Source organism: Girardinichthys multiradiatus, chromosome 5, assembly GCF_021462225.1.
Source record: "Girardinichthys multiradiatus isolate DD_20200921_A chromosome 5, DD_fGirMul_XY1, whole genome shotgun sequence".
Classification (NCBI taxonomy): Eukaryota; Metazoa; Chordata; class Actinopteri; order Cyprinodontiformes; family Goodeidae; genus Girardinichthys; species Girardinichthys multiradiatus.
In genome coordinates this window covers 52,492,179-52,507,445 of record NC_061798.1, presented here as the reverse complement: position 1 = coordinate 52,507,445, position 15,267 = coordinate 52,492,179, and the positions used below count along the sequence as shown (strand labels likewise).

General features: G+C 41.8%; 1 protein-coding gene across 1 annotated transcript; it reads left to right on the top strand.

The window, feature by feature from the left end:
* The first annotated feature begins 10,335 nt into the window (after positions 1-10,335).
* On the top strand, positions 10,336-14,325 carry dpy30 (dpy-30 histone methyltransferase complex regulatory subunit). The gene is made up of 5 exons (XM_047364882.1): positions 10,336-10,405; positions 13,492-13,532; positions 13,628-13,675; positions 13,942-14,084; positions 14,180-14,325. The coding sequence occupies exons 1-5, from the start codon at positions 10,396-10,398 to the stop codon at positions 14,250-14,252; spliced, it is 315 nt and encodes a 104-aa protein (XP_047220838.1). The 5' UTR covers positions 10,336-10,395; the 3' UTR covers positions 14,253-14,325.
* Positions 14,326-15,267: the final 942 nt, after the last annotated feature.

Here is a 15,267-nt window from a genome sequence, read left to right as displayed (position 1 = left end):
AAACCCACACCAGCCCGCCGCCTCTCCCCGTGGGCCACTCCAGAGTAGAACAGAGTCCAACCCCTCTCAAGGAGATGGGTTCCAGAGCCCACGTTGTGCGTGGAGGCGAGCCCGACTATTTCTAGTCGATATCTCTCGACCTCCCGCACAAGCTCAGGCTCCTTCCCCCCCAGCGAGGTGACATTCCACGTCCCTAGAGCCAGCCTAAGCATCCGGGGATCGGGCCGCTGAGGTCTCCACCTTCGTCCGCCACCCAATCCTCTTTGCACCGGTCCCTCACGGTTCCCCCTGCAGGTGGTGGGCCCACTGGGGGATGGCCTCGCGTCTCTCGTTTGGGCTTGTCCCGGCCGGGTCCCGCGAGGAGCAACCCAGCCACCAGGCGCTCTCCGACAAGTCCCGACCCCAGGCCTGGCTCCAGGGTGGGACCCCGGCTCCACCGTACCGGGTGATGTCACGTGCCTCGATTCTGTAGTCATCATGAGGGGTTCTTGAACCGCTCTTTGTCTGACCCATCACCTAGAGCCTGTTTGCCATGGGAGACCCTACCAGGGGCATTTAAGCCCCAGACAACATAGCCTCTAGGATTCAAAAGTCTCAATCGTAAATGAAAACAATAAACAGAGCCTTCACAACATTTGGCTAATTTTTAATTTCAAAGTCCCATTCTCAAGCCTAGGTGCTTAACTACATGAACTTCATCAAAACATCCAGCAAAACCAAAGAGAATTCATCTTCTGACTCCACCTGATATACTAGCAGTGACCATCAGCTAAATATTCTGAATATAAAAAAATGTGACATGATGTTTGACGAAGGTCTGATTACAGGTCTTTATTTCCATAGTTTCAGAATACCCACAGAAAATTTCAGAAATGGTCTAATCTGTGGAGATGTAAAATTTCACAAAAGAACCAACACCATAATTTCAGAGAGGTTTTCATAATGTGGTCTTAGGAAGCTATGCACCATTTATATAAACAAAGTACAACGTCTCTCTCGCATTGTCACTAAGTCCTCACTGGAGGTCTGAGCTACCCTTTTTCCATGAGTGCTAAAACATCTGTAATTCCATGTTACTTTATTCTTTATTCTGACATTCCCCTCGTCTGGTGCAGGGTCCAACCCATGCGACAATCCAGCAAAAAGTATATAAAAAAAACAACTTCTAGGAACCAGGCTCACATTACAAAAAACCACAGAAATTAATTCTGACATAACTATGTGTCACTATGAAATTACCAAAAGCAACATAGATAAAATCCAGTTGTTTTTAACTTAACTCAGTTCCATTAACAACAAAATGCAAACTTCAGTTGTTGTGCAGCACATCAATATCTTACTTAGAAATAAGTCACATATCTGCTCTTCTCTGGGGGGGTTGCGGTAGTCCCGGCGGTAGTTCTCCTGGGGTTCTTGTGCTTTGGGGGGCCTTTAGATGTCTGTGACTCAGTTCTCCTCAGTGTCTGTCCAGGGACCATGGGGCAGGCCTGTGGGTCCTCACACTCGCTATTGCATATTTTTGTGGAGAAACCTTGTATACAAAAGCGCGTCCACACTCATACTCACAGGTGTTAAGCTTCAGGTGTTGACATATGCACAGATGTTCTATATTGGGCTGCACCTCTCACTAAGTACATTTTACATTCAGAATTACCGTGTACTATTTTGTTAAAAAAAAAAAAACAGCTGCAGGTGTTTAAGCAAGCAGGGCGTAATCTTGTATTCTCTTTATCCTTCTTTCTCTCCTCCACTCTTTCCTCCTTTTCTCCCCTTTTCCCCCCATTTCTCTCTTTTTTCAGCTTCTTTTTTCCTTTTCATTTCAGTCTCCCTGTCCGTAACAATTGAAATATTCCCAAAGAAGTTTATAATAAAGTTTCTTTTATAAATATCAAGCAGAGCTTTAAAGCATTAGCTGTGATGCTCTGCTTGTGAAAGTAAATCTGTGGGCAATTTATTGGCACTCAGACAACAATTCGGAGCGATACTCTGCCGGACAGGACACGGTAAAAATACAAAAGAAATAAGTCACATATCATCCTTATTTGTCTTGTATGAAGATGAGTATTAGATTAATGGAAATCTAATGTAATTTTGCTGCATAAACCCTACAAATTGAATCTAATAAATAATTCTCACCAAGTATGAAGTCATGACTCAGATTCTTTATCAAAAATATATTCCTTATTTTTGACATATCTTGAACTGTCAGCTAGCTTAATGGCACCAGGGAAAACATTCAATGTAAGAAATCACCAATGATTCTGTATGCAAAACTAATTCTTCAAACTAGTTTAAACTATTTCATTAACCTTTTAATAGTAAAACACATAAATCTAAATATCATGTGTTGGAAAATATTTTAAATACTTAATAGGGTCTGCATTGCTAAGCTCAAGTTAGGTTTAATAATGTGTGAAATAAAATGTATTGTGTAACTTAGTGGCTTGCTCAAAACAGCTGTGTATGTGTGTGTCTGACTTGGTTGTGGTCTGCCCGGCACCAGTGAAGATATTTCTGTACATGTCTCAGATAACAGCCAAAAGTAGAATAACAGGAAGGTTGTGAAGGTCGATCAGACAGCTGAATGCCAGGTGTAAGAGTTCAACTGACACTCAGCTAAAAATATGTGTTTTTTCTTTGTAATTGTACACGCCTTGCTTTGAATAAAAACCCTGTTCTGGGGAGGAAAAGTTAGAAGTGTTTCTGGTGATTCAGCTGGAACATCTCTCCTGGCCGGGCGAAATAAACTGTTTCCTTTTATTATTTAGCTTTACCAAAACAAACGAGCACGCAGGAGTTTCTGGGAACAACTCCATCACATGCTACATCCTGTGGATGCTCTGTTGCTCTGGGTAACGTCACTTCCTGTTTTCGCTGTTGGTGAATTGTTTGGTGTTTGAAGCTCTCTCGTTTGATCTGATTTCTCTCTACTATAATATCTCTTACTTGTTCTAATACATAAGCACGTTAAAACACTTACTTTCTGTTGCTGCTTTTAACATTTGGGGACTCTCCGTGTTTTACACGGTTTTTCTAGTAGTGGTAAAGGGTCGCTAGCTTAGCTTTAGCTCCACCATGGCTACCCATTCTGCTGTTTCTCTCTCTGAGTCTTCTCCTCTCTCCTTTTCTCTGTGTCAGATGTTCAGTTACTCCTCTGCCACCTTTAGTGATAATGGGACGTGTAATAAATGTAGCATTTTTGTAGCTTTGGAGGCGAGGGTGTCAGAATTGGAGGCCCGGCTCCGCGCTGTTGAAAATCCAGCAGATAGCCGAGGCCCCTTAGCCAGCGCGGAGCCACCGAGGGTAGCTCCCCGTAGCAGTCCTCCAGCAGAGCCCGGGCAGCCGGGGCCTCAGATCGGCTGGGTGACGGTACGTAGAAAGCATAGTTCTAGATCCCAGCCCACAGGTCACCACCAACCCGTCTGCTTTTCTAACAGATTTTACCCGCTCAGCGACACACCCGCTGAGAAGCCAACTCTGGTAATTGGCAGCTCCATAGTCAGAAACGTGGCACTAGAGACACCAGCGACCATAGTCAAATATCTGCCAGGGGCCAGAACGGGCGACATCAAATCATACCTGAAACTGCTGGCTAAGGTTCAGCATAAATACAGTAAGATTGTTATTAACGCTGGCGGTAATGACACCCGGTTACGTCAATCGGAGGTCACCAAAGTTAGTGTTGCTTCGGTGTGTAAGTTTGCTAAAACAATGTCGGACTCCGTAATTTTCTCTGGTCTCCTCCCTGATCTGACCAGTGACGACATGTTTAGCCGCATGCTGTCATTCAACCGCTGGCTGTCTAGGTGGTGTCCAGAAAACAATGTGGGTTACAATGATAACTGGTGAACATTTTGGGGAAAACCTGGTCTGATCCGGAGAGACGGCATCCATCCCACTTTGGATGGAGCAGCTTTTCTTTCTAGGAATCTGGTCGAATTTATTAGTTCTCCAGAACTCTGACAACCCAGGGTTCAGACCAGGAAGCATGGTCGTAGTTTAATACTCCTCTCTGCAGCTTCTGTACTGCTACCCACCCATTACCCTATTAAGACAGTGTCTCGCCCACGGCCAAAATTGAATAGATTAAAAAATAATCTAAAAGGAGGAAATCAGGAAAATCTAATAAAAATAAACACAACTCAGACCGAAAAGAAAAATAAAACAATTAAATGTGGCTTACTGAACATAAGATCTCTCTCTTCATAGCTACAACTCTTTTGAATATTTAATCCTTAGTTTTCCTCATCCAAATTGCAAAGCACTAAAACCACTTCTGTTTGTTGTTTTGTACCGTCCACCAGGCCCTTACTCTCAATTTATAGATCAGTTTTCAGACCTTTTATCTGATTTAGTGTTAAATACAGATAAAGTTATTATAGTGGGGGATTTTAACATTCATGTAGACGCTGAAAGTGATAGCCTAAATATAGCGTTTAATGCTATCTTAGACTCAATTGGCTTTGCTCAAAACATTAACAAACCTACCCACCTTTGTCTTCATTCTCTGGACCTTGTGCTGACATATGGCATTGAGTGTAAAGACATAACAATATTCTCTCATAACCCTGTCCTGTCTGACCATTTCTTAATAACCTTTGAGTTTAATTTAACCGAGTACTCCACACCTGAAAGAAAATTTCATTATAGTAGATCATTATCAGGCGATGCTGTAACAACCTTTAAAGAATCTGTTCTACTTTTAATTTCCTCATTATCACTGAAAAGCACAGTGGAGGGCAATAATTCTGTTTCTGCCCCTTCACAAATTGATTCTTTTGTTCATAGTGTTTCTTCATCATTGCGTGATGCATTAGACAATGCAGCCCCCTTGAAAAAGAAGGTAATTATTCATAGGAGGCTAGCTCCTTGGTTTAATTCAGAGCTGCGTACTTTAAAGCACAATGTTAGAAAATTGGAGAGAAAATGGCGCTCTACACACCTAGAGGATTCCTACTTAATCTGGAAAAATAGCCTACTGTTGTATAAAAAGACACTTCACCAAGCTAGAACAGCTTATTTCTCATCATTAATAGAAGAGAACAAGAATAATCCTAGGTTTCTCTTTAGTACAGTTGCTAAACTTACACAGAGTCATAGCTCTGTTGAGCCATCCATTCCCTTAGCTCTCAGCAGTCATGACTTTATGGGATTCTTCTTCAATAAAATTGATTCTATTAAAAATAAAATCTTTGACATACTCCTGAAGATGATTACTTCATCTTCAGCAAGTGAGACAACATTGGAAATAACTGCAGAACCTGATCTGTGTTTGGACTGTTCTTACCCAGTGGAGCTTCCTGAGTTATCAGAAATATTAGCTTCATCTAAACCTTCAACTTGTATGTTAGACCCAATCCCAACCAAATTATTTAAGGAAGTGTTCCCTCTGATTACCAGCCCCATTTTAGGTACAATTAACCTATCCTTAGTAAATGGATCAGAACCACAGGCTTTTAAGTTAGCTGTAATTAAACCTTTACTTAAGAAACCTTCGCTTGATCGAGATGATTTAATAAATTACAGACCTATATCCAATCTTCCATTCTTATCTAAAATTCTTGAGAAAATAGTTGCTAATCAAATGTGTGAACATTTATACAGTAATGACCTGTTTGAAGAGTTTCAGTCAGGTTTCAGAGCTCATCATAGCACTGAAACAGCTCTGCTGAAAGTCACTAATGATATTCTTATGGCCTCAGATAATGGACTTGTGTCTGTTCTGGTTCTGTTAGATCTCAGTGCTACATTTGATCCAGTCGACCATAATATTCTCTTAGAAAGGCTGGAATATGCTGTAGGGATCAAGGGAACAGCGCTAGGCTGGTTTAAATCTTATCTGTCTGACAGATTCCAGTTTGTTCATGTAAATGATAAATCATCTTTAAACTCCAGGGTTAATTGTGGAGTACCACAGGGTTCAGTACTTGGGCCAATTCTCTTTACTATATATATGCTTCCAACAGGTCAAATTATCAAGCAGCATAGGATACATTTTCACTGTTATGCTGATGATACTCAGCTTTACTTATCCATAAATCCTGATGAACCCAACCAGTTAGATAGACTACAAGCATGTCTTGAAGATATAAAAACTTGGATGACGTTAAATGTTTTGCTTCTAAATTCAGACAAGACAGAAGTTGTCGTCTTTGGACCGGAGTCTTTAAAAAAGAAAGTGCTTAGTCAATCACTTAACCTGGATGGCATTAAATTGACCTCCAGTAATAAAGTAAAAAACCTTGGTGTTAACTTTGACTAGGACATGTCATTTAAATCCTATATTAAACAGGTTTCTAGGATTTCCTTCTTTCATCTCCAGAACATTGCCAAAATTAGAAATATCCTGTCCAGGAGGGATGCTGAAAAACTAGTCCATGCATTTGTTATTTCAAGGCTGGACTATTGTAATTCTTTACTATCAGGATATCCACAAAATGCAGTTAAAAGCCTTCAGCTGATTCAAAATGCTGCAGCAAGAGTTCTGATGAAAATTAAAAAGAGAGATCATATTTCTCCTATTTTAGCTTCCCTTCATTGGCTCCCTGTTAAATCCAGAATATAATTTAAAATTCTCCTCCTCACATATAAAGCCCTTAATGATCTAGCTCCATCATACATCAGAGATCTGATTGGTCCATATGTTCCTAACAGAGCACTTTGTTCTCAGACTGCAGGTTTACTGGTGGTTTCTAGAGTCTCTAGAAGTAGAATGGGAGGCAGATCCTTTAGTCATCAGGCTCCTCTCCTGTGGAACCAGCTCCCAGTTTTAGTCCGTGAGGCAGACACCCTGTCTACTTTTAAGGCTAGGCTTAAAACTTTCCTTTTTTATAAAGCTTATAGTTAGAGTGGCTTAGGTTATCAGGGAGGGAGTCTTCTTCCCTCCCTGTTGGTTGGAGTAAGAGGGAGTTAGTTTTAGCCTAAACCGGCTCAGTTATGGTTGAGGTCCAAACACACCCTCCATTTCTGCTACCTGTATGACCCCTTCTCTTTTCCACTGGTTATAATCAGTCTGACAGAGAGAGGTATCCCAATCCTTGTGGTTTTTAGTACAACAATGACCATCAGTGGGACCCTTTGTGAGGTTCCTTGAGACGACATTGTTTAACTAATTAAACTGAACTGAAACTATCTGTGTAGTTATGCTGCTATAGGTTTAGGCTGCTGGAGGACATAATGACCACTTTCACCCTCTTCGCTACATTCTCATACTACTCTCCAATTCTGCATTATTTGCTGTTATTTCAGCTTTTAACTTTGTTCTCTCTTTTCTCTTCCTAGAAGCTACACCTGGCCTGACTCTGTGTCTACCTGTGACACCTTTCTGGAGAGGGGCATCGTCCAAGCTTCTGCTGGCAACAACTTAATGCTCACCTTCTACAGATGATCCACATAGCCCTGTCTTTTAGTGTTTAACCCTTTCTCTCTCCTAGACATGGCTACTGACTGAGCTTCTACTGTAACTAACTCTATGTTCTCTCTTTCAGACTCTAACCTTGAAAACTGGCTCAGAGTTTATCTGTTCTTTCTTTCTAGATGAAACGACTAAAGGAGCTACATCCATTAACATTTACTTTTCCTTCCCATAGAAAGTACTCCTGGATCAGTGCTTCTTTGTTCTCTTTGTGTCTCTGCTCTGTTCTCTCAAACCTCCAGTCGGTCGTGGCAGATGGCCGCTCACACTGAGCCTGGTTCTGGTTCTGCTGGAGGTTTCTTCCTGTTAAAAGGGAGTTTTTCCTCTCCACTGTCGCTACATGCATGCTCAGTATGAGGGATTGCTGCAAAGTCAACACCAGTGACTGTCCACTGTCTCTACATGCTCATCCAGGAGGAGTGAATGCTGCAAGTCACTGACTGGATGCAATCTGCTGGGTTTCCTTAGATAGAAAAACTTTTTATCCAATTTGAATAAATAACTGAATCTGACTGAACTGTTCAATGGTTACGATTAATTAGAATGTATGAACCTGACTGTTGTGAAGAACCTTGAGACGACATGTTGTGAATTGGCGCTATATAAATAAAACTGAATTGAATTGAATTGTATTTGGATATGATGTTACTTCTTATTTGTAAGACCAAGTAGTTTCAGGTTGTCCAGTGGTACGATGGTGTTTTCTTCTTTTCTTTGGAGGGGTTCGGTTGGTATCATTTCCATGTTCAGTTTGTTCTACGTCTGCTGATATATAATGAATAAAAAGACCAGGAGCAAGTAAACCTCTTCTGGAGGCCCTGAGGAGACAATAGCTGGCTGCGACCCACATTTCTCACATGCTTTCATTAAAATTCTTTCTGTTCTGGAAAATCAGCAGATTCTGTGTCATCAGTCACAACCAGGTCAGAGCCCGGTAGCTGGGAGCTCTGGGTGCTGATAAAGGTCTCCGTGTTCCTTGTGTTCAGTGAAATATCACAAAACAAAATCCGATCTTTAACAAGAGAAAAACTGGAAATAAATGACCTCCCCTTCAACAGCTGTTAAAGTTACATGAAGAGAAAATATTTACTGCAAACACTGCTCTAGTATAAGGTTCCAAACTAAGAGTTTGACTCATTGTAAGAAACTAACTCTTGGTTTGGAACCTTATACTAGAGCAGTGTTTGCAGTAAATATTTTCTCTTCATGTAACTTTAACAGCTGTTGAAGGGGAGGTCATTTATATCATCAGAGTTTTCCTCTTGTTAAGAGGAAAACTCTTAAAGCTCAGAAAGCTCATTTAAACCTCCTTTCAGTTCTTGTTTCTTGTCAGATAAGTGATAAAATTTTCACTTTCCAGAAAGACAATTAAGATTTTATTTTGATCACCAGTTACACTGTGGAAAACAGTTTTTATACTGGAGATTACCTGGATGTTTCTGAGTTTTGCCTGAAAAGTTTGGTAAATTAAATATTTAGATTGTAAAATATATTTTTTAATTGTGCAATATTTCATTCTGTGCTAAATATTTAGCTTCCCACTAAATGTTACTAAATATTATTTAATATTTAATTTGGAGCTAAATACATGGTTTGTGTCAAAATATTTAACATGCTAATTAAATATTTAATCAGGAACTGTGACATTTCTAAATATATAAATGATTTGGTAAAAATATGACTGAAAAATAAACCTCTATATTTTCTCTTATGACAGGCTAAATAACTCATTATATTGTTGTCAAACAACGCCCCATATCCGCCGACCACTAGCGCACTTCCACTCCAACCTGGTGGACACAATCACAAAGAGGTTGCCGGTATACACCGGGGAAACATCAGCATTATTATTAGAAGCAGCACAGTGCATTGAAGAAATAAGACTAATAAGAATAATAGTTTGTTCAGATTCAATTTCAGCACAGCCATTCAGAAAGCAGACCAGATATTTTATTAGAAATACAGCTGTCATTATTTAGGATAAAGATGCTGGGATTAGCATTTATATTTCTATGGTTACCAGCAGATAGGGTGACAGAAAAGGCAACCTTACAGTAACCATAAACAAATCAGAAGCAAGAAGTATTACAAAACTGAAGGAAAAATGGGAGAAAGAATTGGAATGAAGCAAACAAAGAGAGACAAACATCAGGGTTGATCTTCCCTCCATCCAGGACTTATACAGGTCAAGGGTCAGGAGAAGGGCAGCTAAAATCTCTGCAGACCCTACACACCCTGCACACAAACTGTTTACAGTTTTACCTCCAGGTGGCGCTACAGAGCACTGTCTGCTAAAACCAGCCTCCACAGAGACAGTTTCTTCCTCCAGGATGTTTCTCTGATGAACTCTTGACAGTCAGAACTCCAGAACAACACCAGGCATGATTGGACCGATTCCACATTATATTCTATTGGAAAGTCACTCTGTTTATATGTACATTTGAAAAGATATTCTTTATTATTGAGAGCAAAGTGGACCGGAGTCAAATTCCTTGTTTGTCTGAACAAACTTGCCAATAAAGCTGATTCTGATTGTTATTCGAACTCTGAATAAAGGAAGATGATATAAGATACAAGGGATGGTGGGAGAGAGGAGAACAGGAAGGAGAAATAGAAGAAAAGAAAAAATATTAACAAGAGTAAGCACACTGGACACAAATAACATGATACAAGAAACCGTCAACACTGGGGAGAGAGTGAGACAACAGGACATGTAATTTTATTATGTTGGAGAAATGACAGAGCTGATCATGTTGGAGGAATTTAGAAAGATTAAAGAAACATTTAATGTAATAAATATTCTAGAGAGATTCAAAAAGTATTAAAATTCTAATGAGGTGTTTAGGAAAACAAAGTGCATTGATAAATATTATTTTCACAGAAAATAATGTCGATAAATTGAGTCACACTCCGTACCAGTAGGCGGCGGTAGTGCGCATCTTCTGTTTCTTGCCAACCACCAAAAACAAAGAAGAAGAAACATGGCAGACGGTGAGTTCATTGTTGAGCACTGATGGCTCGGTGGTTTTATGAAACTTTATTTTCTCTGCTTTCTGTTTCCGCTTTCATTCGGTGCAATAACGCTCGCGTTTCCAGCCGCTGGCCATTTCCTGTCCCCGGTCCGGTTTATTTACCGGAAACTGCTTCGGTACAAGACGCTAAGCTAACGACTCGCCGCTTACTGACCCACATCATCCCCGAGAGAAAACAATTTCATTCGGTTCTAGATCCAGGTCCGGATTTAGATCAGCTGTACGGTTTAAAAACCCCACCTGGGTTCCTGTTTAAATCCGGTTAGAACAGAGCAAGAACCGGGCCTGCTCCGCTGCTCTCGGATTTCTTTACAACAAAACAGCGTTTTTTTTTCTGTTGTGTTTCTATAAAGTCGAACAGACCCAAAGTGAAGCCTCCGTCTTGTTCTGATGGTTCTGCCGGTGAGACTGGTTGCTAACACCAAATGTTCTTGGTCGTAATTGATTCGGCTGTAGGTTCGCTGCTTGAAGTCAGTTTTAGATCAACCGCCTCTGATGTGGACCACAGGGTTCGGAAAGAGGTGCTGGTGCCGGCCTGTTCTAAGTCCAGTCTTCCTCAGCATCAAAAAGCTTATTCCCATTTTAGCTGGGCCCGTTACCATAGGAACCGATGTTGCATCTGGTTTAGTTATCCTTCAGTGTTTTCATGAAGCTGAACCTAAACCCAGTCAGTCCAGCCATGGTTCCTGGATCAGCTGAATGTGATTCATGTTCTTCTCAACATCTCAGCCACATGATGAAGCATCTAACGTCAGTTCTTGTGTTCAAGGCTGCTGGTTACACCTGTTGAACATCAGAGAAAAGGTTGAAACAAGTTGTTTTCCCCCCTTCTTCTGATGCTGTGAGCTGAAACATTTCAACCTCATCTATTATTTTCATGCCACCTGAAGTGAAACAATATTGGATCCAAATGTTCTGTGATTGTAATTTTGGTTGGATGATGTTTAGGATCGGATATATACAACCACTGGAATGCTGATATCCAGGAACCATCTTATCACAGCTACAGCTGAATAAAGTTCCCAATACATGGAAATAAACTGGTTTTTCCTAGCAAGCAACCACAGCCAGGCTACCCTAGCAGGCCAGATCGCACACAGCTTGGCTAGGTGTTAGCTTGGGTCACTGGTTGTTTGCCTCGTGGTTCCGACAGCAGAATGAAACCACGCAGGAAACAGGTGGTAAAGGAGAAGCAGAATAAACAGTGAGCAGAGCATGGGACTACCGGTCCATGGAACCCAGGACTTTCTAAACAGTGAAAACACCATCAGTCAGCAGAAGCTGCAGAGGAGCTCCAGCTCCAAGGTTGATGCAGAACTGTCCAAAAACACACCAGAAATAACACCATGAAGATCCTGGATCATCGTATTTTAACCTTAGCTTTCTCTTTGCCCCGACACCTAAGCCTCACCTGAAGAATGTCTGCTTGGGAGCAGGATCAACGTCATCCATGGGGAAAGTAACACTGGTGCACAAAAAGTGCTTCTATCTTCTCAGCCCAGAGGTGCAAACTAAAACCAGTTCACTGGCTGGGATAATTAATATTAGTACAATCTTCCTGGATATGCAGGCAGCAAGATCTTTGTTAAGCTTCTTCTTTGAAGGTCTGAGGGAAAGTTAATAAATCTACTCGTGAGGAGAAGCTCTGATGTGCCTGGCCAGGCTGACCTCGGTCTGTGATGTTAACGGAATCCAGGAACTGCAATGAATGCTGGGAGGTGTAGTCTGATCAACCAGTATTAGTGACCCAACAAAATGGTTTAATATAACAGCGCTGCTGAAACATGTTGGTAAAAGTGTCTACTGGGGTTAAAGGTCAAGTAGGATCTTCCACCTTGGAACAGACAGCGTAAAGGACTCGCTGTCCACAGTGAGAAGCAGTTCACTGTGGAAGACCCCTGAATGAGATGGGTTCTCCTAGAAGTTAGGAGGGACATACAGAGCTTCAGGAAGGCTCTGATTCCTGGTCCAGAAGTGAACCAGTTTTAAAAGGAATTTTTCCCATTATTGAGACACATAATGGATCAGAACAGTTCTAAGGAGTCGCCTCCTCCCCAGGGAGATGTATGATTTGCTGGACCTAAAAGCATTCATTGATGGGTTAAAGTTAGGATTTTGCAGCAGGGCCCGTTCAGCACCACAGTTAAAGAAGGCTGAGAAGAAGAAACACCATTTTTATTCTGTAGTCTAACTTCATTCTTTCATGGAGACACTGCAGCGTTCCTTCATTCGTCATGGAAAGCTCTTTGAATTGTCTTGGTGCTAAAATGTGATCTAGAAATAAACTTGCCTTACGTTTGGTGGGACTTCCTGTCCCGTTGCTCACTGTTATCTTCAGACCTTCTTTGATCATCCTGGAGCTGATCATTGGCTGAGTCTTCCATCCATCCAGTGGTAGTCTTTGGTTTTCTTCCATTTTAAAGCCTTTAGAGATCATTTTAGACCAGCAGCCCATCATTCTCTGAAATTCTTTATATGATTTCCTCTCTCCAATCAATGTCCTAATCAAAGTATGCTGTTCTTCTGAACAATGGCTGGAATGACTTATTCTTGTCAGGTTTTCAGAGAGAATTACATGAACAACATGCTGGGGTCATCTTTAGATAAGGACCACATGATGGTTCTTTACAGAATCAGGGACCACGGTACCTGAACGCCACACTTGTGTTATTTGGATCCTGCCTCTTTCAATCAGTTATTCAGTTTCAGACTCTGGACCATGCAGATGATGAATGTTGGTTCTGTTGGGTTTCTGTGACTCTCCTACACCTGAATATTAACCATGTGGAGATTATGGTTTCTACCAGATTAATCTGGTTGGACACAGCTGTACAAAAAAGGAGGAAAGTGAAACTCATACATCTGAGCAAGAGCATAGAACTACATTACATAGCATGTGCTTCATAGATGGTCTCACAGTCTCTTGTCAACATTTTCTAATCTTTTATGATCTAAGATCATCTCATCTCTGAATCTGAGGTCAGGACAGAAAATCAGCCTTTCACTGATCATCCAACCAAAGTCTGAAACTGCTCTGTCTTTCAGATCACACAGACGCAGACCAGTCCATGGAGACACACACACCTGTGAGTAACACACACACACACACACACACACACACTATCTCTCTGTCTCTGGGTTCTCCATAGGAGCAGCTGTCTAAACCTGAATCCTCTTGCAGGTCTCTGAAAACCCCCACGCAGAGTTCGGCCTGACGGAGAACCTCCAGGTAAGGCCTCCGTCTGCCGAGTGTGGACTCAGACTCCCAGCATGCTTTGCTTGAATCATCACTTTGTCACTCTATACAGTTTTTCATAGATCTCTAGAACTTTTCAGTTGTTCGGTTACTTCCTGGGGTTCTTCTCATGTATTTTTAGTTTGTGCTGTTTGTTGTTGTAAACCCACCCAGTCCAAAGAGTAATTCCAGATCCGTTTCACTGTTATCCGCGTGTAACAGAGCCTGGGATAAATAAAGTCTGGAATGTTGCTCCGCAGAGGACGGTGGAGAACGAGAAGGCGAGCGCAGAGAAGCTCTCTAAGCAGAAGGTGGACCTGCAGGCGCTCCCGACCCGAGCCTACCTGGACCAGACCGTGGTTCCCATCCTGCTGCAGGGCCTGTCGGTGCTGGCCAAGGAGAGGTGGGTTCATCCAGTCAGAGCTGCTGGTTTTGTGGAAAAAGTTGAAAGCTGCGCAGATTCAGAGCTGCTTATGGTGGCATGTTTTTTCTCCTCAGGCCTCCAAATCCCATCGAGTATCTGGCGGCGTTCCTGCTGAAGAACAAATCCCAGTTCGAGGAGAGGAACTGAAGTTCCACGGCTGTTTGTTGATGATTTATCATTTTGTTTTACAACCCAGAATAAACATGTTGATGTGAAAAAAGGCTGCCCCCTGCTGGCTCATGTTAGGACATCATTTAAACAGAAAGTTGTCTTTGAGGAGGCAGGTGCTTCAGAACCGTCTGAAAACCAAACAGTTTGATTCTGACAGCCGGTTTCAGTCCAGCAGCCGTGTGACTGGGTCGCTCTCTGAGCCCCGATTGGTTGGGAGGAGAAAACAAGCTGCTTCACAGGCTCCCACCATCAATTACCGCAGTGATACAGCTAATGGTACCAGCAGTAGTTTCAGAACAGAAGATTCTGTTCGGATGTGGACCATGGCAGAACCAGGAAGGCCTTTGACTCTGCCCCCTGCTGGACTGAAACGTGTTTTATTGAACTGATTCATTTCTGCAGTCGGAACAAGTTTTAAATGTAATGAAAAAGAATCCAGACTTGATTCTTTATTCCCTGTAAACTTTAAGATGCTGCAGTTCGTCCTTTCAGGTGTTTGAACTGGTTCCCCTTAGACCCAGTAAAGGAGAAACCTATGTTTAATTGGACCTGACTTTTATTCTTAAGGAGGCGATTGACCAGTAAAAACATGTTTCTGTCCCGTCACCTGAGGTGGGAACAAGTCGAGTCCGAAACGTTCAGTTTCATTTCTTAAAATAACTCCCCGGACTGCAGAGGTCCAGTTACCTGTTGAACAATCAGAAAGTGAAGCGGAACTGAAAAACTGGTGATGCCTTATATGAACCCAGAACCAGAACATGAGGGTCTGTGGGATTCTGTTCTTGTAAGTGGAACTCACTGATCCAAATGTTCAGCTTGGTTCTTAGTGTTTGGTCTAAAGGTGGAAAGCTACAGATGCTTTCTAGAATATATTTCTTTTGCCACAGACGTGTTGGGATCCTGAACGGATCATCGGACCGAGGAATTCTTTCAGATGATGTTTTACAGGAAGTGATCTGATGGCTGCGTTCAAATAACTTCTTGGTCAAAT

Bases quoted from the DNA above. Each gene is read 5' to 3' on its own strand.
- dpy30 (XM_047364882.1), top strand. The intron at 13,533-13,627 runs GTGAGTAACACA...ATCCTCTTGCAG, and splicing joins CCATGGAGACACACACACCT to GTCTCTGAAAACCCCCACGC. The intron at 14,085-14,179 runs GTGGGTTCATCC...TTTTCTCCTCAG, and splicing joins TCGGTGCTGGCCAAGGAGAG to GCCTCCAAATCCCATCGAGT.